General features: G+C 40.5%; 1 protein-coding gene across 4 annotated transcripts in view; it reads left to right on the forward strand.

Annotated features, from left to right (window-relative positions):
• Positions 1 to 20,263, forward strand: part of cenpf (centromere protein F) — a 48,947-nt gene that overhangs the window by 2,126 nt on the left and 26,558 nt on the right. For all 4 annotated transcript variants that reach the window (XM_061964294.1, XM_072913372.1, XM_072913371.1 and 1 more), the window contains exons 2-7: positions 989 to 1,160; positions 1,617 to 1,742; positions 9,252 to 9,322; positions 9,391 to 9,518; positions 18,194 to 18,285; positions 18,368 to 18,626. In XM_061964294.1, coding sequence (XP_061820278.1) covers positions 999 to 1,160; positions 1,617 to 1,742; positions 9,252 to 9,322; positions 9,391 to 9,518; positions 18,194 to 18,285; positions 18,368 to 18,626 — 838 coding nt within the window. In that variant the 5' untranslated portion in view covers positions 989 to 998. The remainder of the gene's footprint in view (positions 1 to 988; positions 1,161 to 1,616; positions 1,743 to 9,251; positions 9,323 to 9,390; positions 9,519 to 18,193; positions 18,286 to 18,367; positions 18,627 to 20,263) is intronic.

Raw genomic sequence — 20,263 nt, forward strand, 5'->3', positions numbered from 1 at the left:
CTTCCACGAGCTCCGAGGCGAGAAAGCAGCTCACGTCAATACAGCTGCATAAGGAACTAAACATGTAACAATGCACAGCTAAAAATAGATTTTTAACGTTTGCGCTTATGATAACAAGATTGCTAATACTTGGTTAATTTCCAGGTCACAAAATGTAAACAGGGGCTTTTTGGATGGTTATTTTTTGGATTCTATGGTCGGAATAAACACAATGAGGCCATAACTTTATGTCTCCCATTCACTCTATTTTTTTTTTTTCAGAACATGGTCACTACTGCCTAGTTTCTCTTGTTATATTCTTATTTTTACTGTTATATTTGTATTCTTATTGTTGCTTTTTATTTTTATTCTTATTGTAATATTTTGAAGTGAATTACATTTTATATAGCGCTTTTTCTCAAGTGACTCAAAGCGCTTTACAATATCTAAGTTACATTTAAACCAGTGTGGGTGGCACTGGGAGCAGGTGGGTAAAGTGTCTTGCCCAAGGACACAACGGCAGTGACTAGGATGGCGGAAGCGGGGATCGAACCTGCAACCCTCAAGTTGCTGGTACGGCTGCTCTACCAACCGAGCTATACCGCCCTATTTCTATTTAATTTCCATTTATACTCCCATTATTTACTTTTTACTTTTTAAATTTGATCTCAATTCTGTACACTGCTGCTGGAATTTTAATTTTCCTGAAGGAATCAATAAAGTTCTATCTATTTATCTATTATAAGCTGACTTTTATTTACGTTTATCTACGAGTTAGAATACATAAAAAAATACATGTGTTGTCTCTCATAAGGGTTGTGAATTATAGGCAAACTTTAAAAAAAAAAAAAGAGTGCAGTTCCACTTTAACACCACTGGGAACATTTTAAAACTCAATTAAACATTTGATGTTCACATTATCAAAAGCATTCACTTTATAGAATGTACTGTCCCAACACTTTTACCCATAATATCTTTTTCATGCCTTTCATCCTATTTGCATGGGCAGGTGACTGACCATGAGCTGGGCAGTGGAGGAGTGGAAGGATGGACTTCCAGGCAAAGCCCTGCAAAAGATCCAAGAGATGGAAGCCCAGCTGGACAAACTGAAGAAAGAAAGGAATCAAAAACAGTTTCAGCTAGACTCTCTGGAGGCGGTCCTGCAGAAGCAGAAACAAAAGGTCAGTAATCAAGGTGCTTTGATGATGACTGGGTTTTAAAGTTTGATGTCTGAAACTGCTATATCTTTAAATGATAGTTTGTTGTTGTGCTCAAAATGACATGCTAGCATACTTTAATACAGCCCTCCTCTTAAGTTTTAGAGTGGTGGGAAAAAAATCTATCCTAGCTAAGAAAGAGTATGCTTGAAATATAGACATAATTTTCAGTTTATTAACCTTTGGTCAGCAGATGTCTGACCAAGAGTAACTTCCCAACTGAAACTCACCATTAATTAAGACAACAGAATATAAATCAAAGCTTTTTTAGATGAGAGAGATATACGTATATGAGAAATTTCAAGTCAATCTGACTAAATGGGGTTGGTGGTTTAACAGAAGTGCCACCATGTGGTTAAATACTTCTGAAAAAAAACAAGGCAAATGGTATGTTATTAACTGTATATTGAATTTTTGCAGGTGGACAGTGAACGCAATGAGGCATCTGTTTTGAAAAGAGAGAACCAGTCATTAGTAGAGTCATGTGACTCTATAGAGAAAGCACGTCAAAAGGTTGCCCATGATCTTGGGGTCAAAGAACAGCAGGTAAGCTTAAAAAAACAACAAGAAAAACACATATATATATATATATAGCTCTCTGAGCTGCCACCTTAACGTGGTAGAGGAGTTTGCGTGTCCCAATGATCCTAGGAGCTATGTTGTCCGGGGGCTTCCATGCCCCCTGGTAGGGTCTCCCAAGACAAACAGGTCCTAGGTGAGGGATCAGACAAAGAGCAGCTCGAAGACTTCTATGGAAATGCAAGAACCGAGACTCAGATTTCCCTCGCCCGGACGCGGGTCACCGGGGCCCCCCTCCGGAGCCAGGCCCGGAGTTGGGGCACGATGGCGAGCGCCTGGTGGCCGGGTCTGTCCCCATAGGGCCCGGCCGGGCACAGCCCGAAGAGGCAACGTGGGTCCCCCCTCCAATGGGCTCACCACCCATAGCAGGGGCCATAGAGGTCGGGTGCAATGTGAGCTGGGCGGTAGCCGAAGGCAGGGCACTTGGCGGTCCGATCCTCGGCTACAGAAGCTAGCTCTTGGGACGTGGAACGTCACCTCGCTGGGGGGGAAGGAGCCTGAGCTAGTGCGCGAGGTAGAGAAGTTCCGGTTGGATATAGTCGGACTCACCTCGACGCACAGCAAGGGCTCTGGAACCAGTTCTCTCGAGAGGGGCTGGACTCTCTTCCACTCTGGCGTTGCCAGCAGTGAGAGGCGACGGGCTGGGGTGGCAATTCTTGTTGCCCCCCGGCTCAGAGCCTGCATGTTGGAGTTCAACCCGGTGGACGAGAGGGTAGCTTCCCTCCGCCTTCGGGTGGGGGGACGGGTCCTGACTGTTGTTTGCGCTTACGCGCCAAACAGCAGCTCAGAGTACCCACCCTTTTTGGATTCACTCGAGGGAGTACTTGAGAGTGCTCCCCCGGGTGATTCCCTCGTTCTACTGGGGGTCTTCAACGCTCATATTGGCAATGACAGTGAAACCTGGAGAGGCGTGATTGGGAAGAATGGCCGCCCGGATCTGAACCCAAGTGGTGTTTTGTTATTGGACTTTTGTGCCCGTCACGGATTGTCCATAACGAACACCATGTTCAAGCATAAGGGTGTCCATATGTGCACTTGGCACCAGGACACCCTAGGCCGCAGTTCTATGATCGACTTTGTAGTTGTGTCATCGGATTTGCGGCCTCATGTTTTGGACACTCGGGTGAAGAGAGGGGCGGAGCTTTCTACCGATCACCACCTGGTGGTGAGTTGGCTGCGATGGTGGGGGAGGATGCCGGACAGACCTGGCAGGCCCAAACGCATTGTGAGGGTTTGCTGGGAACGTCTGGCAGAGTCTCCTGTCAGAGAGAGTTTCAATTCCCACCTCCGGAAGAACTTTGAACATGTCACGAGGGAGGTGCTGGACATTGAGTCCGAGTGGACCATGTTCCGCACCTCTATTGTCGAGGCGGCTGATTGGAGCTGTGGCCGCAAGGTAGTTGGTGCCTGTCGTGGCGGTAATCCTAGAACCCGTTGGTGGACACCGGCGGTGAGGGATGCCGTCAAGCTGAAGAAGGAGACCTATCGGGTTCTTTTGGCTCATGGGACCGGACAGGTACCGACAGGCCAAGCGGTGTGCGGCTTCAGCGGTCGCGGAGGCAAAAACTCGGACATGGGAGGAGTTCGGGGAAGCCATGGAAAACGACTTCCGAACGGCTTCGAAGCGATTCTGGACCACCATCCGCCGCCTCAGGAAGGGGAAGCAGTGCACTACCAACACCGTGTATGGTGCGGATGGTGTTCTGCTGACCTCGACTGCGGAAGTTGTGGATCGGTGGAGGGAATACTTCGAAGACCTCCTCAATCCCACCAACACGTCTTCCTATGAGGAAGCAGTGCCTGGGGAATCTGTGGTGGGCTCTCCTATTTCTGGGGCTGAGGTTGCTGAGGTAGTTAAAAAGCTCCTCGGTGGCAAGGCCCCGGGGGTGGATGAGATCCGCCCGGAGTTCCTTAAGGCTCTGGATGCTGTAGGGCTGTCTTGGTTGACAAGACTCTGCAGCATCGCGTGGACATCGGGGGCAGTACCTCTGGATTGGCAGACCGGGGTGGTGGTTCCTCTCTTTATAAAGGGGAACCGGAGGGTGTGTTCTAACTATCGTTGGAACACACTCCTCAGCCTTCCCGGTAAGGTCTATTCAGGTGTACTGGAGAGGAGGCTACGCCGGATAGTCGAACCTCGGATTCAGGAGGAACAGTGTGGTTTTCGTCCTGGTCGTGGAACTGTGGACCAGCTCTATACTCTCGGCAGGGTCCTTGAGGGTGCATGGGAGTTTGCCCAACCAGTCTACATGTGCTTTGTGGACTTGGAGAAGGCATTCGACCGTGTCCCTCGGGAAGTCCTGTGGGGAGTGCTCAGAGAGTATGGGGTTTCGGACTGTCCGCTCCCTGTATGATCAGTGTCAGAGCTTGGTTCGCATTGCTGGCAGTAAGTCGGACACGTTTCCGGTGAGGGTTGGACTCCGCCAAGGCTGCCCTTTGTCACCGATTCTGTTCATAACTTTTATGGACAGAATTTCTAGGCGCAGTCAAGGCGTTGAGGGGATCCGGTTTGGTGGCTGCAGGATTAGGTCTCTGCTTTTTGCAGATGATTTGGTCCTGATGGCTTCATCTGGCCAGGATCTTCAGCTCTCACTGGATCGGTTCGCAGCTGAGTGTGAAGCGACTGGGATGAGAATCAGCACCTCCAAGTCCGAGTCCATGGTTCTCGCCCGGAAAAGGGTGGAGTGCCATCTCCGGGTTGAGGAGGAGATCTTGCCCCAAGTGGAGGAGTTCAAGTACCTCGGAGTCTTGTTCACGAGTGAGGGAAGAGTGGATCGTGAGATCGACAGGCGGATCGGTGCGGCGTCTTCAGTAATGGGGACGCTGTATCGATCCGTTGTGGTGAAGAAGGAGCTGAGCCGGAAGGCAAAGCTCTCAATTTACCGGTCGATCTACGTTCCCATCCTCACCTATGGTCATGAGCTTTGGGTTATGACCGAAAGGACAAGATCACGGGTACAAGCGGCCGAAATGAGTTTCCTCCGCCGGGTGGCGGGGCTCTCCCTTAGAGATAGGGTGAGAAGCTCTGTCATCCGGGGGGAGCTCAAAGTAAAGCCGCTGCTCCTCCACATTGAGAGGAGCCAGATGAGGTGGTTCGGGCATCTGGTCAGGATGCCACCCGAGCGCCTCCCTAAGGAGGTGTTTAGGGCATGTCCGACCGGTAGGAGGCCACGAGGAAGACCCAGGACACGTTGGGAAGACTATGTCTCCCGGCTGGCCTGGGAACGCCTCGGGATCCCCCGGGAGGAGCTGGACGAAGTGGCTGGGGAGAGGGATGTCTGGGCTTCCCTGCTTAGGCTGCTGCCCCCGCGACCCGACCTCGGATAAGCGGAAGAAGATGGATGGATGGATGGATATATATATATATATATATATATATATATATATATATATATATTAGGGGTGTAACAGTACACAAACATTTCGGTTCGATGTGTACCTCGGTTTAGAGGTCACGGTTTGGTTCATTTTCGGTACAGTAAGAAAACAACACAATATACATTTTTTGGTTATTTTACCAAATTTGTAAACAATGGCTTTATCCTTTTAACATTGGGAACACTATAATAATTCTGCCCACATTAATCAACATTAACCTGCCTCAAGTTGTTGCTCAGATTAAATAAAATGACAAAACTTTTCTTCTACATATTAAAAGTGCAACATTAAACAGTTTCAAGTCAACTCATCATGCTTAATTTATTACAGCATTTGGGAAGCCTGTAGTTGATTTTTAATATGTAAATGTTATATTTTTATCAACTTGTGATAGCAGGGACCCTGCCATTCAAAACTAGGCTGCTCCATTACTAATGATTAATGTAACTATAGCTGAAAAAAAATAGTACAATAGCAATAGGAGAGACTATTCATCCCTGAACACCATGGAGTTCATGTAGGCTTAATGATGCACTTACATTATTATATCAACTATCAGAGACAGAAACTCTTCATTTAACATAATGTCCTTTTTTGCTGCTTCAACACAGCTCAATCAACACAGAAAAAGGTAAAGTGAAATAACAGACAGACAGGGCTTTGCTGTCCGTAACACACACACGCACACACACACACACACACACCGCAAAATGAGCTAATGTTATGCTAAAAGCGAATTAGCCTTCACCTCAAGCCAGGACTGCTTGAGGTGACCTTTCTAGAAGGTCAACGGGCTCATAGTGATTTTACTAGTAGTTGACTGGGAGGTGTTTATTATAATTTGGGGAGAGTCCGCTGCCTGATGCTTACCTGCTAAACGCTAAGCACTGACTACATGCGCTCTGCATACGCACTGCTGATTGGCTGTTACCGCTCTGCGTGTAACCAATCAGATGGTTGTGTGGGTGGGACAATGCTGGGTGCTGTGTAGAGTACTGACAGAGAAGAGGCAGAAAGCGGAGCAGCTTGTTAAGACTTTAGCTTACGCGGCTACTTCATATGTTCGTGTTGAAACTCGTTCGGTACACCTCCGAACCGAACCGAAACCCCCGTACCGAAACTGTTCAATACAAATACACGTGTGTATGTATGTATATATATATATATATATATATATATATATATATATATATACACACAGTGTTGGGACTAACGCGTTACTTTGTAACGCGTTACTTTGTAACGCGTTACTGTAACGCGTTACTGTAACGCCGTTAGTTTCGGCGGTAACTAGTAATCTAACGCGTTATTTTTTATATTCAGTAACTCAGTTACCGTTACTACATGATGCGTTACTGCGTTATTTTACGTTACTTTTTATGTAGTATAAAGTGTGTTTTATCGGAGCGCTACTGTGTCATCGTTCTGATTCTTCTTGTGTCATAAGCCGGAGAAGAGAGAGAGACATGCGCTCTGTGTGGGTGTGTGTGAGTGTGGGGGGGTGGGGGCGTGTCTGATCATGGCGGAGCCAGAAGTCGAGTTTGCTAACATGAAGATATTTTCACTACTTTTCTTTTGTCGAGCACAAAGAAAAGAACATTTTAGTTAAATGTAAATTGTGCTTTGGATCAAAGATCCCATCTACTGCCCAAAACAGCAATTCAAATCTGCTGAAACAAGCTACATAAGCAACATGCTTCGACGAAGCTAGTAAAGAGAGATAGAGACTCTGATGCCACTTCACCTCCACCACCACTTAAGGATTAAGTCTGCCTCTGCTCATCATTCACCGCTGAAGGTACACACACTCTGTCAATCAATGTTCCCTCTAATTGTTCATGTGTGTGAGCAAACGCAAAAACTCCCTGAGCATTGAGTGGAGCCCATGTGAGCAACTTTAGACGTGCACACTGTGGCTACACCAGCAGCACACCTGTCCCAAACCTGACTAAATAACAAGTTCAATCTCCATCCATCCATTTTCTACCGCTTGTCCCTTTCGGGGTCGCTGGAGCCTATCTCAGCTGCATTCGGGCGGAAGGCAGGGTACACCGTGGACAAGTTCCCACCTCATCACAGGGCCAACACAGATAGACAGACAACATTCTCTTATTATTATAATCAAATGACAGCAGCCATTTCCATTTCTAATATAAGTGTTTAGGCCCACTTACAATGACAATAGCAACAAATATTGTTTTTCATGAACTGTGTACTTGTATTGTTTGTCTGGGTGGAGGTCCTGCTTTGGAAATAATTTGTACCCCTTTCAGACATTGCATTTACGGTAGTTCCCATTAAAACATTCACATGTTGCACAATGAGATGTAAGCAGGGGATCATGTGTACATTCCTGCAACTTCCTGTTTGTAAAAAATATATTTTTATTAGTATTTATTTAATATACTAACAGCATTTAATGATTAATATTTATAAATTAAGATTCCTAATAAATGACACTAGAATAAGCACACATTTGATTGGTAAATCATAGTGTAACGACCTCGAATTACACTTTATGTGTGGTGTTGGAGTTGTCCGACTTTTTGTGTGGCTGTAAACGCATCACTGGCTAAGTGCCATATGTGCAAGTGTTGGCGCACGTGAGAAAGAGCGAGTGGCTGCTGTTGATATAACAAAGTTGCTTTTGGTCTGGTTTGTACTGCAGAAAATGACCACTTTTGCTAGATATCATTTTTTTACTACTGTTTTGGTGATGTGTTTATGGCCGACAATAAAGAGTTTTGCTCAGTAAAGTGATGGATGGAATTCATGTACTCAAAGCGTCTCGACAGACGTTACAATATTTGAACAATGCTGACGAAAACGGTTTTCTCTGTCGTGTCCGTGTCGTGTCGAAAATTGTTATGCGCTTATTTTTTTTATTTAATTTTGTGCGTGGCATAGATTTGCCGTGCGCAGAGGACGCTTGAGCAGTGCGCAATTGCACAGGCGCGCTCCTGAGAGGGAACGTTGCTGTCAATTCTCTTATATACTCTTTCATTCTAGACTTCTAGAGTGTTTGATTATCACATCACTCTAAATGTATAGACTATAAAGTTCACAAACATAAAGAGGGATCCTAGTGGGCCAGGCCAATCTTTCCTTATCTCTAAACTAAAACTGGGGAAATGTGTAGAGTGTTCTGGGCTTCAGACATGATTTTGTATCAGAATTACTTGAGAAAGAAAATGCCTGGTTAGGCTTTGTGTATGTAGTGTGTGCCTTTCTTGGTTTACATCTATGCTGTTATTATGCTGTTTGTTACTTATGTACGTTATGTTGCAGCTATTTAAAATAGTTTTGTCAATTTGTTCTGGCCAGAAACAAATTGGCCTTTGTAACATATCTTTGTCTTTGTGTGTTGTATGTAGACCACATTGCTTAGCAGAGTTCAGTGATGCAAATGCATGTCAAGTTGATCAACAGATTGTATTATTCTCCAGTGGAATAACAGTACTGAAATGAAGGCTAAAAGGGCATTAATGGGAGCTTTAAAAAAAGAAAAGAAGAAAAAAAGAAGTAACTAAATAGTTACTTTTCACAGTAACGCATTACTTTTTGGTGTAAGTAACTGAGTTAGTAACTGAGTTACTTTTGAAATGAAGTAACTAGTAACTGTAACTAGTTACTGCTTTTCAGTAACTAACCCAACACTGTATGTGTATATATATATATATATATATATATATATATATATATATATATATATATGTCTATTTGAAAATGCCAATAAAAAAAAAGTTGGATTAATATGTATGTGTATATATATATATATATATATATACATACATACATATTAATCCAACTTTTTTTTATTGGCATTTTCAAATAGACATATATATATATGTATATGTGTGTGTATGTGTATATATATATATATATATATATATATATATATATATATATATATATATATATATACACAGTACCGGTATATGTATATGTATTTTTATTTAATTTTTTTATGTATTCATTCAATTATGGTGGCGAATAGTGGCGTGATCATTACTAATACCATATTCTACAGATACTAAAGAGTTTTCGACCCAAGCTGAAAATAGAGTGGTTGTGATGTGATTCTCTGTTTAAATCAAGGTAAGCTATCTGGAGGGCCAGCTCAACTCTTGCAGGAAGACCATAGAGCGACTGGAGCAAGAACTGAAGAAGTGAGTTGTGCTATTTCTGTTTATATGCTGACATACTTGCAGTCTTCTTATGAGCTGTTGAATTTCAGGTATAAAAATGAGCTTGATCGTTCTCAACCTGCTGGTTCTTCCTCCTTAACTTCCTCCTCGGAGCTGCAGCCATACACCACTCCACAGAAGACTTTCCCGACTCCAGTCTCAGCTTACAGACAGCAAGGTAAAACAATTTTGCTTATGGTAGCTTTTCTTATCTTATTGAATGTTTTTTTTACATTGTTTGTGGCCCCTGCCATGGCCAAACAATCCTCTTTTCAAAATGTTTTACCTACATATTTATTGGAGTTTTTAGAGGGAAAAACATACATAAACTTGATGAAAAGTAAAGATATCTTGGTTCAACTAGCTTAAAACTTAAAAGAAATAAAGAATTACAATAGATTTTTGTTCAAAAAAACAAGATACAAATAAAACAATAATAATAAATAAACACAACAAAATATGCTTGTAAGAGTGTACATAAATTATTATTGTTATTTTTTCCAGTAAACTACTTACCTTCAAAAAGGTGCTTCTTTACCATCATTTAAAACATTTTCAATACCGTATTTCTCTGGACTAAAAGGCGCACTTAAAATCCTTTTATTTTCTCAAAAATCGACAGTGCGCCTTATAGCCCGCTGCTTCTTATTCCTCAAATTTTAACTTTATAAGGTCAAGGCAAGTGTTGCCTTTAAAAGAGGGCTCATATTTTAGGGCACCAAGGCAAGTTGGAAGGGCACCAAGGCAAACATTTTCTTTAGAAGCAGGGGCTCCATAGCATGCATATATATGTGTTTGTGTGTGTATGTATATATATATATATATATATATATATATATATATATCACACACATACAAGTATATGATATACACACATACAAGAATATGATATACACACATACAAGAATATGATATATACACATACAAGTGTATTATATGCACACATACAAGTATATGCTATACAAATAATCAAATGTTAATTAATTGAAATAGGTCATACACTATATCAGGGGTCACCAAGGCGGTGCCCGCGGGCACCAGGTAGCCCGTAAGGACCAGATGAGTAGCCCGCTGGCCTGTTCTAAAAATAGCTCAAATAGCAGCACTTACCAGTGCGTTGCCTCTATTTTTTAAATATTATTTATTTACGGTACTAGCAAGCTGGTCTCGCTTTGCTCGACATTTTTAATTCTAAGAGAGACAAAACTCAAAAAGAATTTGAAAATCCAAGAAAATATTTTAAAGACTTGGTCTTCACTAACTGACAAAGGAACAGATAACAGATTTGGTGTCCAGTTCAAAGTGTGACATGATTTATTTAAAAATTTGAGAGTTGACTTTTGTGTTTTACATGAGTTATTATTTGTACAAACATGGTGCAAAGTAATTCATGATTTGTTAAAAAATGTTAGTGGCTAGCTAGTTAAAATGGGATATTGTGATTTCACAAGACTGTCTTAGAAGTGATCATTTCAAAATGTTCAATTTGAAAAATGTGCACTTAGAGAAAATATAATAATAAAGTGTTGCATATTGATATTTATCTGTTTCTATATCAGTGGTTCTTAACTTTGTTGGAGGTACCGAACCCCACCAGTTTCATAGGCGCATTCACCGAACCCTCCTTTTTTTTCAAATTCAAGACAAAGTTATTATATGTTTTTGGTAACACTTTAGTATGGGGAACATATTCTAAGTAACAAAGACTTACCGGTAATTTAGAGTTATTTTGTTAGGGTTCGGGTTAGGGTTAGAGGGTTAGGGTCAGGGTTAGAGGGTTAGGGTTATAATAAGGCCATGCCGAATAAGGCATTAATAAGTACTTAATAATGACTAGTTAAGAGCCAATATGTTATTAATTTGCATGTTAATACCGGTAAGCAACTAATTAATGGTGAATATGTTCCCCATATTAAAGTGTTACCATGTTTTTTTACTGGTGCACAAAATGAACCGTACATGAACATCACCTTGTTCAAAGAACAAAACCAACGCGGTGCATAAACTCACAACAAATTACACACCTGCAAATCAGTCTGACTTCTGCTGTTGCCGTATCCGTAATACGCCGATAGGGAGAAGTTTTTATCTACACGATGAGTCGGGTGTGTTTTGATCTCCATCGAACCCCTGAGCCCGACTCACCGAACCCCTAGGGTTCGATCGAACCCAGGTTAAGAACCACCGTTCTATACATATTTATTGTGAGAAATTATTAAGATGATCAGTGTTTCCACAAAGATAAATATCATTAATTATTAATAATAACATAGAGTTAAAGGTAAATTGAGCAAATTGGCTATTTCTGGCAATTTATTTAAGTGTGTATCAAACTGGTAGCCCTTCGCATTAATCAGCACCCAAGAAGTAGCTCTTGGTTTCAAAAAGGTTGGTGACCCCTGCACTATATGATAGTCTAACTTGTAGTAAATTTTAGTACAGTTGTGTATAAATAAATATATAAAACGCCATGCAATTTTCATTTCATTATTGTTTACATCAGCGACTTATGTTCACCGTTCACAAAAAGTACTTATACTGAAATCTTTTAACTATCGGTAAGTTGTATTTGAAAAACAAATAACACATTCAAAATATACTTTGTAGAGTAAACATTATTAAAGATAACTGTTACTTGTACCTCAAGTACAAATGAAATGTGCATATGAAAGCAACATAAACATTATTAACAGAGTAATATGGCAGAAACTAAATAAGAAATAAACACAAACAAATGTAAAAATGTGAAAGATAGCACATGATGGCCATAAGATATAACTGCACTTTTTGTCCTAGTATATAACAATAGTGTTGATATATGAGAGGTCTAGTCTTACACATAACAGAGAACACCTCAACTATTTGAAAGTTTGGCAATGAAATATGACAGCACTGCAGTGAGGTCTTTTGCCATTTTTGACGAAGGAGCATAAGTAGCTGTTTCTGGAAGACATCATGTATTGTATGTGTGATAGTGGTAAACAGAGGTGGGACCAAGTCATTGTTTTGCAAGTCACAAGTAAGTCTCAAGTCTTTGCCCTCAAGTCCGAGTCAAGTCCCGAGTCAAGACAGGCAAGCCCCGAGTCAAGTCCAAAGTCAAGACTGGAAAGTCTCAAGTCAAGTCCTAAGTCCTGCATTTTGAGTTTCGAGTCCTTTCAAGTCCTTTTAACCACAGACTAATATATTAACACAGATTGTGTATGCTTTTCAAACGCTGTATTTATTTATTAAAACAAGTGCATTTTAAATTGCAGGAAAGAAAATTGTGCTGACATTGCACTTTATAATAGCACTATTAACCAGTCATTTTAAACATTAACTCATTCCTTTACAGAACAAACACATTGAAAAATAAAGTGCAAATGTACTTATTTGTACAAAAGTGTTAACATTGAAAAAACATGACATATACGTGAACATAACAAAAAAGTTGTACTTTTTATATGTCAGGGCCCTATGCTGCATTGCATTTGCAAAAGACCAAATTAGCCAAGAGTCTGTCAGTCATTTGTGCACGATGGGGGCGTAGTATGATGCCACCATGGCTGAAAACTCGCTCCACTGGAGCACTGGAGGCAGGCACTGCCAAGACTCTCATGGCCACTCGGAACAGTGAAGGAAGAGTCTTCATGTTCAATGCCCAGAACAAAAGGGGGGAGAGAGTTGTTTTGGGTTGGTGCACTACTTGTAAGTGTATCTTGTGTTTTTTATGTTGATTTAATTAAAAAAAGAAGAAAAAAAAATCATTTCTTGTGCGGCCCGATACCAATCGATCCACGGACCAGTACCGGGCCGCGGCCCGGTGGTTGGGGACCACTGAGGTAAACAACCAACAGTATGTCAGAAAGCTAGCTAAAACGGTACACATATTCATAATATAGTATACATTTTAACTAACCTTTATTTTACTATTTTTGTCTTTTTTTAGGTGGCTAAAATACGCGGTGCTGCTGACCGCCGTCTAACGTTACGTGTGATATATTGACTAACCCTGCTTAAAAAAATCACTGAACAAAAAGTATGAATAAGGTAGTGAACTGCAACAGATTCCCGTGTTTGCAATAACGTTATAACGTTAGCAGTGAGTTTACAGCCTCACTGATTTAACTACACAGCAAATAAAAGTCACGTTACTTAGCCAATAAACGTTATCTTACATTCAAAACTTACCGTTCTTTGTGCAACTTCAAATGCCGGACGAAGTTGGAAGTTGTTGCCTCTCCATCAGTAATTTTCGAACCGCATGTGTTGCATACTGCAAACCGTTTTGTGTTGACCACCTCGTAATTTTTATACCCAAACAAAATTATTTTAGGTATCATTTTTTGTTCACTGGCGTGTGGTTTGGACATGTCTTCTTCGTTGGTTGTCCTGCAATTTGATTGGATGAATGCTGTGTGATGAAAACAAAGTAGATCTAATTTGATTGGCTGTTGTACTGAGACCACACCAGCTGACACACGCAACGCTGATAGACAAGTACACAATGAAAAATACGGAGCGCTCCCGAATAACTTTTTCATCTTTGGGTTTTGGGGAAAGTAGCAAGTCATGTCAAGTCATGTCAATTCAAAAGGCTCAAGTCCAAGTGAAGTCACAAGTCATTGATGTTAAAGTCTAAGTCGAGTTGCAAGTCTTTTTACATTTTGTCAAGTCGAGTCTAAAGTCATCAAATTCATGACTCGAGTCTGACTCGAGTCCAAGTCATGTGACTCGAGTCCACACCTCTGGTGGTAAATGATATACTGTTACTGTGGCATCCAACTTGCCCGCTGCACGCCCACTCTGTAAATAAGGGAAAAGCAAACGTATTATTATTTTTATTAGATGCTAATTATTATTATAATCATCTGACTGACACACACACAGTGACACACAAACCCTAATGCTACAATTGTACAAACAAAACACGTTACAGTGTTTCTGCTAGGATTTGTTTTTAACACTAAGTTTTAAAAGTAACGTAAAGTAGCAGCGGTCATTAACAGCACAAAACGCATAAACAGAAGTACATTTTGCGTCGCGTGCACACACTCCTCGCGCTCACCGATAGTGCCCAATAACAAGTAACTTTATGTAACATATACGTGTAACCATAAGAAAAGTTTTGACAGTCCAACGATGACAAGTTCATTTTCAAACACTTGCCATCATGCCTACAGCTACAAGTTGACGTACCTTGCACTCGACGTGTAGTTGTGACTGCTGGTTCCGGAGTTGGCTCAACATGTTGAAGTGTTGCCTGACTTTTTTCCTGCATTTTCTGGTGATGGCCTGACTGTTCTCAATTATTTTACTGTCAGCATGCTTTACCAATTTCTGCAGATGTTGTCCGTTTACTAGTAGGGCAACATCTCAAGAGCGAGATGTGTGTGTTGTTTTCTGCCATTGCAAATAGCGCTGGTGCGCATGCACCATCTTCTGGGGCATGACTACTGGTGCGTTTTTAGAAAATGAGCATTGTCGCTTAGAATGCTTTAATAAATGACGGTTAATCGATATTTAAAGAAGTAAACGGCATTACTAACTGCTACCGCAGTTCATCATTATATCGTTTACTGTTGCATCCATATTCCATTAACAAATAAAAAGTCAAGGGCGGACACGACATGTTCTTGCCGTAAATGCTTGTCATTTTTTTAGGGCATTACGACAAATGACAAGGGCGGTCACAGCAGTTGCCGCGGTTAATTGCGAGCCCTGTAATGTACGTATTAATTCCTGTTGTGCTTACCAACCTTGAAGCAATTTTATTTGGTATATGATGTAATGATAAGTGTGACCAGTAGATGGCAGTTACACATAAACAAAACCAGAGTCGTCTATTGAGAGAGTACGGATAATTTGGTTTCAGAGTTGGTCCCAAACATGGCGTTTTATAATCACGTGAGGGGCTTTTGACCAATCATTTAAGAAATTGTCTGGCCATACTCTCTCTTGATTGGTCAAAAACCCCTCATGTGATTACAGGGTGCTATGTTTGGGACCAATTCTGAAACCGAGTCCATAATCTCTCTATATACGACTGTGAGAGATGCGTCAGCGGATTATCCATATATGGTAAAGGTTGACCCAATGTGCTTTGTGTGGGTCCGCCATTGTAGTCCGACGATGTAGTCAATAAGCTCCTTCTTTTTCTCTATCCTCCTTTTTGTGGGGCATCCATCCTCCGCTGTTGCCATTTTTAATATAAAGTAGCATACAGTTTGATCTTATATCTGTCAGTAGACTCACTATGGAAGCGCTAAAAATTACAAATTACCGGAACAAAAAAGATGACGTGGAGAAAATGCGGTCGTAGTGAAGTCACGTAAATATGACCACCAACAAAACGGCGCATCCTGAAGAAAAGGTCAGAAAGCGGCTTGAAGATGGTCTGTAAAACATAATCAATTCCAGAGGCTAAGCTAAACCTTTTGACCTTGAATTTATTGAACCTGAACAAGATCTAAAAGTTCACATTCCGGTTACAATGTTGAAATGTATGAAAAATACAAGTTAATTTCCTTTTTAAAGGGTATACTTGCATTATTATTACCGTATGTATTATTACATCAGTGGTTAATTTGGTCTCCAAAAATAATGACAATAATATTGTTTATCGGCAATAATTTGTAGGTCAATATATCGTCAAGCAAAATTTGTTATATGCCCAGGCCTACACAATAACATTAATGCGTAGGGTGTATAATGTCAGTAGTACATGTAAAGACCTAATTTAAATGAGGCGGTCTGCACCAGCTATCAATTGTACACACAGTCTTAGTAGATCACATGCAACACGCCCACTAACAGTACACACAATTGTATAGTTTGCACACATTCTTTTGCGCGTGTTATTTGGATCATAGTATCCCATACACAATACATAGTCACACATGTTATTGGAATATTATATTCCAGCACTTAGTCATAACTGAGTGTACTTCTTTATAAAAAATATTTCAGTTTTAGCGCAGTGCCAAAAAATGTATATGATGTGAGTTTTAAGGGGAACTGCACTTTTTGGGGGGAATTTTGCCCATCATTCACAATTCTTATGTAACAACTATATTTCTATTTTTTTATGCATTCTAACTAGTAAATAAATGCGATCAAAAGTCGGCTTTTAGCCCATGTGAGTCGTTCTATTCCGTCTATAAAGCACTCTAAAAACTTCTAAACATGTTTTATCAATTTTTACATACATACTATAAGTATATATGTAATGTAGTAACAGGCACATTCTAATAACATGTAATATTTACGTATTTTGATCATTTTAAGCATACAGCAGCGCATTAATTATAAACTCATCATGAGCTTTGCTTTTTATTCGATAACATCAATGATTACTACTCACTGCAGACTTCTTGAGAACCAACAAACATAATAAAACATCAAAAACTTTACAATGTCTGCTCTCACTAGGATGCCAAATGTTAGGATGTTCATATATTCCCGTTTAGATAAAGAATGACTCATAATCCTGGCAAAGGGTTAAAAAAAGGTGGGTGAAACCAGGCGTCTTTTGCTGTCTTTCTCGCCATCTCCGGGCCTAAATTGGCTGTCAAAGTTGACCAACTTCTCAGTTTATGTCCACATCATTTTACTATTAAGGTGAGAGGCATTATTTTTTTTATCTAGAATTAACTTTCAAGAGCTCTGAGGCAAAAAAGCAGCAAGGATGTCAATACAGCAGCATAAGAAAGTTGCCTCTCTCTGCTGCCAAATGTACGTAGGTCATTAACGTTGAGTTGAGTTTGAGTTTATTTCGAACATGCATGCATGCATACAACATGATACATCACAATTTCCAGTTTCTCTATTCGATATGTTCGAAAAGGAGTAGGAAGAAGCAGAGCTTATTTAATCCTACCCCTTTTCCTTTACATAGCATTTGCTAAAACTTTTGTTCACTTCCTGTTCTCAATTTATTCACGATATACTCCATAAGTAATAACAATAAAAATAAATAAATAATATTTGGTGAAGTAAGTTATATTTCATATGGTGAGATGAGTAAGATTATCTTGAAAATGAATGCATGGATGAGATAAATTCAGTATGTTTATCATGGTTCTTCTTCTTTGTACTTTGTAAACACTAAGTTTGAAGAGTTTCTTGAAGTGGATCATATTAGTACATTGTTTCATTTCTTTGCTTAATCCATTCCATAATTTAATTCCACATACTGATATACTGATGGTCTTAAGTGTTGTACGTGCGTACAAATGTTTTAAATTGCATTTTTCTCTAAGATTATATTTCTCCTCTTTTGTTGAGAAGAATTGTTGTATATTCTTGGGTAACAGATTATAGTTTGCTTTGTGTATAATTTTAGCCACTATAATAACAATATTGCTAATGCTAATACTTGGCTAATATTCAAGTCACAAAATGGAAATGGAGTATTGTTGGCACTTTTTGGATAGTAATTATTGGGTTTTATAGTCAGAATATACGTAATTTTGCCTCCATTGTAAGTAGACTTTTAATTATGACTTAGAATGCATTTAGAAAAAAGACACATATTTGTTCTTGTCTTACATAAGTTTTGTGAATTATAGGCAAAATGTACCCCAAAAATGGCAGTTCTTTTTTAAGGAGCCAAATTGTCTCCACATGGGTGAGGTATTGATATTTTACTTTGGATTTTAGGTGTAATAAAAAAAAGTTTTTGAAGTTTTTCCTAATCAAATACCCCCAAAAACTTATTGCTATTAGACTGTAACAGCAACAAAATTAAAATAAGTTATATTTGCAGATTTTATCTGGATCTTCACCACAGTTGCATTTGTTCTTGCTTTGTTGTGTATTTTTGTTTGAAAACCTGCTAAATGGTTGGAATGTTATATTGTGTGATTGTTACAGATAACAGACTAGAGGACCTTCAAGATAAATACAACCAGGAAGTGGAAGAAAGAAAAAGGCTAGAGAGTGAACTCAAAATTCTGCAAGTCAAAGTGAGTATTTTTCTTTGAGATTGTGTGTATGCCTGTAACGTCTAAGTACTTGCTGTTAACTTCGCTGCTAATGTTTCTCCAGCTGTTAAATCAGTCGTCTGCCAGCGTGAGCCACAAAGACATCGCTGCGCGGCAAGCGGGATCCTCCATATTTCCATGGCAACAGCAAGATCGCCAGTCTCAGGATGCTACGGAAACGCCTCTGAAGAGGCGGGCCACATCTCTGTGGGACACCCACAAGGAGACACCCATCAAACACAGCCAGCGGATGAGCTGCGCCAGACCAGCGACTAGTCCGGGTGGATCACAACAGATGGAGCAACTGAAGACCCTCAACCAAGGTACTTTATTTATACCACAACATTAGGTACACCTGCATAGTGTAATTGATGTACATCCAATACAAATGTCATTTGGTTAGCTATTTTGTTCTATGGGAGGTATAGCTCGGTTGGTAGTGTGGCCGTGCCAGAAACTTGAGGGTTGCAGGTTCGATCCCCGCTTCTGCCATCCTAATCACTGCCGTTGTGTCCTTGGGCAAAACACTTTACCCACCTGCTCCCAGTGCCACCCACACTGGTTTAAATGTAACTTAGATATTGGGTTTCACAATGTAAAGCGCTTTGAGTCACTTGAGAAAAAGTGCTATATAAATATAATTCACTTCACTATGGGAGACGTAAAATACAGTGGTACCTCAATTTAATAGTGCCCAAACTTAAGTGTTTTGAGATAAGCGCTGTTTCTCGGCTAATTATGCTTTAAGTTGCAAGCAAAAATTTTAGTTACTTGCATTCCCACCATTAATTATACCACAGTGACCCCCATAAGTGCCGCCGAAAACATCTGTTTTTACTTACTATTATCTTATAGCTAGAGATGGACATAACCTTGTTTTCCAATCGTGGGAAGCAAGGTAGTGCATGTGAAGGACAGTGCTGAAAAGAAGAAACAGATTGGGCGGTATAGCTCGGTTGTTAGAGTGGCCGTGCCATCAACTTGAGAGTTGCAGGTTCGATCCCCGCTTCCGCCATCCTAGTCACTGCCGTTGTGTCCTTGGGCAAAACACTTTACCCACCTGCTCCCAGTGCCACCCACACTGGTTTAAATGTAACTTAGATATTGGGTTTTCACTATGTAAAGCGCTTTGAGTCAGTCGAGAAAAGCGCTATATAAATATAATTCACTTCACTTCATTGTATTCATTTAATTAAAAATATAAATATTTAAAAACACGACCGAGCGTGTCGCCAACTTGACGAAGCAATTCGATTGAGCACTGCCATTCCGCACCATATTGAAGCAGAATGAGTCTAACCCCAGGCCAAGAATGTTAAATATTATCAAAATGGTGGACATTTTCCATCAAAATATGGAGAAGCTGCTGTTGGTGTATTTGACAGAGTAGCAGCTCAAAGACTAAAACCTTACAAAACCACTCTTGAAAGTAAATGTTATACATTATTACATTACTACTTAAAACTACTTTAGTTTTTAGTGTAACACTCTATTGTATTGTTGGTGTACAATATTACTTATCTATTTGTTATTTTTTTCTTTTTAAAAGGCATGTTAAAATTGTGCTGTTTTGGGGAGCCAAGCACACTCTGATTTATATTAATTTCAAATCTGGGACATGTTTTGAGTACTACTGTATTAGTCTATCATCTGTTTTTAGGGCAGCACGGTGAAAGAGGGGTTAGTGCGTCTGCCTCACAATACGAAGGTCCTGGGTTCGATCCTGCGCTCGGGATCTTTCTGTGTGGACTGTGGAGTTTGCATGTTCTCCCTGTGACTGCGTGGGTTCCCTCTGGGTACTCCGGCTTCCTCCCACCCCCAAAGACATGCACCTGGGGATAGGTTGATTGGCAACACTAAATTGGCCCTTGTGTGTGAATGTGAGTGTGAATGTTTATCTATCTGTGTTGGCCCTGTGATGAGGTGGCGACTTGTCCAAGGTGTACCTCGCCTTCCGCCC

This window comes from Nerophis lumbriciformis, linkage group LG06, assembly GCF_033978685.3.
Source record: "Nerophis lumbriciformis linkage group LG06, RoL_Nlum_v2.1, whole genome shotgun sequence".
In the NCBI taxonomy this organism is placed as follows: Eukaryota; Metazoa; Chordata; class Actinopteri; order Syngnathiformes; family Syngnathidae; genus Nerophis; species Nerophis lumbriciformis.